The sequence below is a fragment of the Rutilus rutilus genome (genome assembly GCF_951802725.1).
Source record: "Rutilus rutilus genome assembly, chromosome: 1".
Taxonomy (NCBI): Eukaryota; Metazoa; Chordata; class Actinopteri; order Cypriniformes; family Leuciscidae; genus Rutilus; species Rutilus rutilus.
In genome coordinates, this window is record NC_140209.1 from 25,400,359 (window position 1) to 25,407,858 (window position 7,500).

Sequence of the window (7,500 nt, forward strand, 5' to 3'; positions counted from 1 at the left end):
TGAGTGAGTGTGTGTTTGTGTGTGAGAGCGTGAGAGCGTGAGTGAGTGAGTGAGTGAGTGAGTGAGTGAGTGAGTGAGTGAGTGAGTGAGTGAGTGAGTGAGTGAGTGAGTGAGTGAGTGTGTGTGTTTGTGTGTGAGTGCGTGAGTGAGTGAGCGTGAGTGAGTATGTGTTTGTGTGTGAGTGAGTGTGTGTGTTTGTGTGTGAGTGCGTGAGTGAGTGAGTGAGTGTGTGTGTGTGAGCGTGAGTGAGTGAAAGAGTGAGTGAGTGAGTGAGTGAGTGAGTGAGTGTGTGTGTGTGTGTGAGTGAGTGAGTGAGCGAGTGAGTGAGTGAGTGAGTGTGTGTTTGTGTGTGAGTGTGTGAGCGTGAGTGAGTGTGTGTTTGTGTGTGAGAGCGTGAGTGAGTGAGTGAGTGTGTGAGTGTGTGAGTGCGTGAGCGTGAGTGAGTGAGTGTGTGAGCGTGAGTGAGTGAGTGTGTGAGTGCGTGAGCGTGAGTGAGTGAGTGTGTGAGCGTGAGTGAATGAGTTAGTGCAGACCTGGACAGCTGATGCTCCTGGGTGTTTGTCCTGAACGAGAGCTCTGGCCTCCTCCTGGAGTTTTCTCACCTCGCTCTCGTGCGCCAGAAGACCGTTGTTCTTAAACCTCTGAAACACATTCATCAACAGATCCGTGTGAAGACCAGATCAACCATCATCATCACTGTTTACTTCAATTACGTATGAGACGCCACACAATGACAACCACAACCAACTCAACTGAATATACTGAAGTCATGCTGCTAACCAGGGTCATTATAGTTAACTAAAACTGAGTCTACTACCAGTCTACTAAACTAACAGTCTACTAACTGTCTACTACCAGTCAACTAACATTCTACTACCAGTCTACTAACAGTCTACTAACAGTATAATATCAGTCTACTAACAGTCTACTAACAGTCTACTACCAATCTACTAACTACCAGTCTCAGTCTACTACCCCAAACCTACCTGTCTACTACCAATCCACTACCAATCTACTACCAATCCACTACCAGTCTTCTACCAATCCACTACCAGTCTACTACCAATCCACTACCAGTCTACTACCAATCCACTACCAGTCTTCTACCAATCCACTACCAGTCTACTACCAATCCACTACCAGTCTACTACCAATCTACTACCAGTCTACTACCAATCTACTACCAGTCGATGTCTCTACTGTAGATGTCTTTACTGTAGATGTCTCTACTGTAGATATGTCTCTACTGTAGATGTCTATACTGTAGATGTCTTTAATGTAGATGTCTTTACTGTAGATGTCTCTACTGTAGATGTATTTACTGTAGATGTCTCTACTGTAGATGTATTTACTGTAGATGTCTTTACTGTAGATGTATTTACTGTAGATGTGTCTCTACTGTAGATGTCTATACTGTAGATGTATATACTGTAGATATCTTTAATGTAGATGTCTATACTGAAGAAGTATATACTGCAGATGTCTTTACTGTAGATGTCTTTAATGTAGATGTCTATACTGTAGATGTCTTTACTGTAGATGTCTTTACTGCAATGTCTATACTGTAGATGTCTTTACTGTAGATGTCTTTACTGTAGATGTATATACTGTAGATGTCTCTACTGTAGATGTCTCTACTGTAGCTGTATTTACTGTAGAAGTCTATACTGTAGATGCCTCTACTGTACTGCCGTGCAAAGGCAAAAGACCGTAACTTCGTTTTTGGTCGAAAATGAGTTATTTATATTTTTGGCACATTCAAGACCTTCTTTATCATGTGGATAAGTATCTTGAATCAATTCCTTTTTTTTATCGAAAAAATAATGATTTGTCTTAACAGTAACTTCCAAAAGCCAGTGAGAAACCAAGGCAGAACACCGTAACATCAGTTACGGCTCTTTGGCTTTGTTTTGGAACGCTCAAAGTACGAGTTAAGGTGTTCTGCCTTTGTTTAGCCGCGCGTCAATATGAAGTTACTGTGCCGGTGTTCAATCAAATAATGCTACCTACCAGATTGTACGGTCTTCTGCCTTTGTTTTAATGTCCATTAAAATGAAAATTACGGTGTAGCCTGTGTACTTTGTACAGCTGCCATCAGTCGCTTTAACTTCTGATGTCCTCAGAGCCGTCAGAACATTTAGTATGGTCTGCTCCATCGACAAACGTGCAATATCGATCGCGAAGGATTATGCAGAGTTGACAGAAAAACGTTACACATTGCCGTATCAGATGAATACAACCAAGAATTAAAGCTCGGCAAACTAGCTGGCAGAGTGCCAAAACTTCGCCTTCAGCCCCGCCCTAAACGCGGTCGAGTCAACGCTGGACTAATAGGAGGTATTTTGTCATGTCGAATGTATTAATAATGCCATCAGAATGCAACCAAAGCACAGGATAGCAATAAGTAGATGGCTATAAATAATTGTAAATCATACAAAAAAAATGCCATGATCACTAGATTTTATACAGGTGTTACTATAATGATTTTGTTAATGGTGATCAGCAACTAAATATTGATAATGTGGAAGTTACTGCCTTTTGCCTTGGCATGACTTCTCACTTTTTGCTGACAATACAAAGGCAGAGTACAGTAACTTTAAAATAGTGGTCAAAAGTCAAGTTTGAGCTCAAGATTTTTTTATGTATATAATTTCCATTACTAAAACATCTATTTGCCAGATTTCCAGTGTCCTACCTATAATTAATTTGGCGAGACAACTAAAAATCTTTAAAGTCATTTTTCTCAGTTCCACACTCTAGCGACTTAAGGTCTTTTGCCTTTGTAGGGCAGTGTAGATGTCTCTACTGTAAATGTATTTACTGTAGATGTCTATACTGTAGATGTCTATACTGTAGATGCCTATACTGTAGATGTATTTACTGTAGATGTCTCTACTGCAGATGTCTTTACTGTAGATGTCTATACTGTAGATGCCTATACTGTAGATGTATTTACTGTAGATGTCGCTACTGCAGATGTCTCTACTGTAGATGTCTTTACTGTAGATGTATTTAGATGTCTTTACTGTAGATGTCTATACTGTAGATGTCTTTACTGTAGATGTATTTACTGTAGATGTCGCTACTGCAGATGTCTATACTGTAGATGTCTCTACTGCAGATGTCTTTACTGTAGATGTCTATACTGTAGATGTCTATACTGTAGATGTCTTTACTGTAGATGTATATACTGTAGATGTCTCTACTGTAGATGTCTTTACTGTAGATGTATTTAGATGTCTTTACTGTAGATGTCTTTACTGTAGATGTCTATACTGTAGATGTCTTTACTGTAGATGTCTTTACTGTAGATGTCTCTACTGTAGATGTCTCTACTGTAGATGTCTTTACTGTAGATGTCTATACTGTAGATGTCTTTACTGTAGATGTCTATGTCAGCATCTCACCTCGTAGTCCATGCGCACTCCTGCGCTGTCGATCATGCGCTCGCTCCAGTCTCTTCTGCTGATCTTCTGCTGCTGCTCCGTCAGATACACCAGCTCTTTACTGCAGCCCTGCATCAAGTCATACAGCGACGACAGATGCTGCCTGCGCTTCTGAGACGCCTCCTACACACACAACACCAACAGCCTCAATCAAACTGTGCAGAGCTTTACTTTTAGAGTGAAGTATGAATATAAACCTTTGTCATTTGTTTTCATGTTATTAGATTTGAGAAGGTCTTACCAGTAGATTTGCGTACTGCTTCTGAAGGGCAGACGAGTTGTTCTGTTCAGAAGAGGAAACATTCAAAACCTTCATAAAACACTCACACTCACACATAATAATATAATAATAAGTTTACGAACTTGAAGTTAAACCTTAAATGGATTAAATCAGTGTCATACTAATGGTGGAAAAATTCGTCAAATTAATGCGATGTACATCTAAATGTTAGCATCTAAATGTTAGTGCATGTGTGTGTTTATGTACTTGTGTTTGTGTGTGTGTGTGTGTGTGTGTGCGTGTGAGTGTGTTTGTGTGTGACAGTGTGCGTGTTTGTGTGTGTGAGAAAGTGTGCATCCGTGCATGTGTGTGTGTGTGTGTGTGTGTGTGTGTGTGTAAAAGTGAGTGTACGTGCAAGTTTGTGAGTGTGTGTGTGTGTGTGTGTGTGTGTGTGTGTACACTGACGTTGCTGCTCTCCAGGGCCGAGCGATACGCCTCGATCTGTTTATGCAGGATATTATGGCCTGCGATCTGTTTTTCCACATCAAACAGAGTCGGCCCGTAAGCGTGTCCCTGGATCGACATCTGAAACACACAGACGTCACACACTGCGTTACAGACAGACACTCCATAACAAACTCTTCACTACTATAGAGATGAATAAAGTATAGCTATAGTACTGTATTGGTATACTCTATGTATGTATACATTTATTTATTTATTTATTTATATTTTTATTATTAATATAATGTTTATTTATTATTTATTTATATTAATTTATTAATTTATTTTCTAATTTATTTAAAAAATATAATTTCTAATTTGTATTTATTTATTTGTTCCTTTGTCTTAATGTATAATTATTTTAATATTTTATTTATTAATAACTAATATTTAAATAGTTATATATTAATAACAAATAATTAAGTATTTATTTAAATTAATCTTATTTCCATAACTTATTTATTTCAAAAAAAATAAAAAATAATAATTGTCATCTACTCATTTATTGTAATTTATTTGTATTATTTATTTGTTTTAATATATTTTCTCGGTTATTAGTGTGTTTGTGTTGTAATGTAATGTTTATTTATTTATTTAAAAATATTTAATTATTTACTTACTCCAAGTATTTTATTTAATTGTTTTTGTTTTAATCTAATTTTTATTATTTATTTATTATTTAAATTTTGTATTTATCTTTTGGTATATGTATTATTTATATATTTTTTGTTTTTTATTTGTGTTTCAATGTAATGTGTACTTATTTTAATATATTTTTTGTTATTTAAGTATTCATTTATTGAATTGTTTTTGTTTAAATCTAATTTTAATGATTTATTAATATATAAATATTCAAGTATTTATTTATTTATTTATTTATTTATTTATTTATTTAAATAATACAAATACAAAAATATATATTTTTAAAATATATTTAGATTATATTATATAATTGAGATTATATATTTATTATTATTATTTATATCTATTTTCTATAAAAAAAAATTTTCATTTATATGTTTGTGTTTTAATGTAATGGTTATTTATTTAAATCAAATTTTAGTTTATTTAATTATTTACTAATTCTTAATATTTAAGTATCTATGTAATTGGTTTGTATCTTTTTATTTATTTACTTTAATCAAATTCTTTACTCAATTTTATTTATTTAATAACTTTTTCTTTTTTTTTACTCTTCCTATCAGCATAGCTGTTCTTTGAGGAACGTCAGGAGCTTCTCCTGTGACTTCAGACTGTTTTCAGACCCTCTTCATGGCACGTTTCAGCTGTTGGCTGCACTTCTAGAGCTGTGTGTTTGTTTCTCACCTGTTTGTCAGAGAGCAGTTTGATCCAGTCGACGCCGGGCGGCAGGTAAAGCTCGTGAAGCTGCCCGTAAAGATCCCTGTAGCTGCCGCAGTGTTTGGACCAGCGCTCGTGCAGATTACTCACACTACAGACACACACACAAGCACAACGTTACTGCTCAGCGCTCGCAGTATCAGCAGTGTTAGGGGTAACTCATTACAAGTAACATTACAAGAGTTATGTAATCAGATTACTTTTTCAAGTAACTAGTAAAGTAACATTACTTTTTCAATTTACAACAAAATATCTAAGTTACTTTTTCAAATAATTGTAACGCTAGTTACTTGTTCACATTTAATGACTGACAGCTCTCCTGTCCCCATGTTTAGAGAAATAAAGTGTGTGCGATGTGTGTAAACATGATGGTTATTGTAGTTCTAGACTAAATGTGAACATGTATTTACTCATCTAACATGCACAAAAACATTCAGTATTCCTCAAAATGAATAAAAACTGTAAAATGCAATCTCAGAATTTTACGCAAAACTTTACAATAATTGTAATAATTAAAAATTATACCGTTTCATCTGTTATGGCTTGACTGTTCAAAGATTTATGTTGAACAATACTACAGTTTAAACTATTGAATTGATTAAAATCTCTGTGATCATTTAACCATAATCATGCAACATTTCATTAATTTTGTTTATCATGGGGCATCATTTTATATTTATCTCCTTCCTCACTACTGAGGAAAATTAAAGTAAAATATCCTCATTTAAAGGTGCAGTGTGTGATTTTAGCGACTTCTAGTGGTGAGGTTGCGAATTGCACCCAACAGAAGTTACGGTGGCCGACAGGAAGTGATGTCGTTGTCTGAGACAGCAGAGAGTAGCCAGTTAAACAATGAGGTTTCTTTACAAAGATAGATTTAGAAATTAGGTTTACTTAATTATTCAGTAAAACGATATGTTATTGCGAATATTATTGTTACTTGTTCATCATTGTGTCAGTGTTTTATTCTCTGACTTTAGCTAGCTTCTTTGCACGAAGAACAACATAGTGACGAAACGTGTTTGTCCATTCAGGGCCACTGTAGAAACATGTCGGCACAAAATGGCTATTGAAATGTAAAATAAAATAAGTGATGTCACTCACTCCAGCTCGATCACGCTGGCCTGCGGGTGCTGGTGTTTCTTGGCTTTGCTGACGTCCATGAAGAGATCCTTCAGTAAGATCTCGGCCTGACACAGGTTCTCCGCGACCCGACCCTGCTGTTTCAGCGGAGAGCCTTTACGCTTGTTCTCCACATCCTGATCAGAGGAGCAACAAAACACACACAGAGCAGTTCAGTGTGTGCGCTTCTCATACGCCTTTCATATGAACAGGGTGAAGAGCAACGGTCCCAGTACTGAGCCTTGAGGTACTCCATACTGAACGTGTGATCGATGTGATGCCACTTCATTTACTGTGCTACAACTCACTAATGATAACAGTCAGTTACGTTTGATTTGAACCATGGCAATGCAATTCCACTAATGCCAATGTCATTTTCAACAAGTCTGTTGAAAAGTGAGTCTATTCATAAAACATGAAAACACAACATATGTGTGTGTGTGAGTGTGCATGTGTGTGAGTGCATGTGAGCGAGTCTGCGTGTGTGTGAGTGCGTGTGTGAGTGAGAGAGTGTGTGTGTGTGTGTGTGTGTGTGTGTGTGTGTGTATGTGTGCGAGAGTGCGAGCGAGTGCGTGTGTGTGTGAGTGTGTATATGAGTGTGCATGTGTGTGAGCATGAGTGTGTGTCTATGTTTGAGTTTGTGTCTGTGTGTGTGTGTGTGTGTGTGTGTGTGTGTGTGTGTGTGTGTGTGTGTGTGTGTGTGTGTGTGTGTGTGTGTGTGTGTTGTGTGTGTGTGTGTGTGTGTGAGTGTGTGTATCTTGCCTCCACCAGCAGTTCTTCTGTCAGTAGTACGTTCTTCTCCACCTGATCAGCGTTTTGCTGTAAGCGTGTGACCAGAGTCAGCAGGTC

The 7,500-nt window shown here is 37.0% G+C and overlaps 1 protein-coding gene across 1 annotated transcript in view; it reads right to left on the reverse strand.

Moving 5' to 3' along the window:
• evplb (envoplakin b) overlaps positions 1 to 7,500 on the reverse strand; it is a 24,017-nt gene that overhangs the window by 11,567 nt on the left and 4,950 nt on the right. Inside the window, exons 2-8 of the mRNA XM_084387402.1 lie at positions 7,414 to 7,500; positions 6,634 to 6,788; positions 5,497 to 5,620; positions 4,132 to 4,251; positions 3,688 to 3,729; positions 3,408 to 3,569; positions 534 to 641 (exon numbers count right to left, since the gene is read on the reverse strand). The exon at positions 7,414 to 7,500 is cut by the window's right edge and continues 13 nt beyond it. Of these exons, the coding sequence (XP_084243528.1) occupies positions 534 to 641; positions 3,408 to 3,569; positions 3,688 to 3,729; positions 4,132 to 4,251; positions 5,497 to 5,620; positions 6,634 to 6,788; positions 7,414 to 7,500 (798 nt within the window). The remainder of the gene's footprint in view (positions 1 to 533; positions 642 to 3,407; positions 3,570 to 3,687; positions 3,730 to 4,131; positions 4,252 to 5,496; positions 5,621 to 6,633; positions 6,789 to 7,413) is intronic.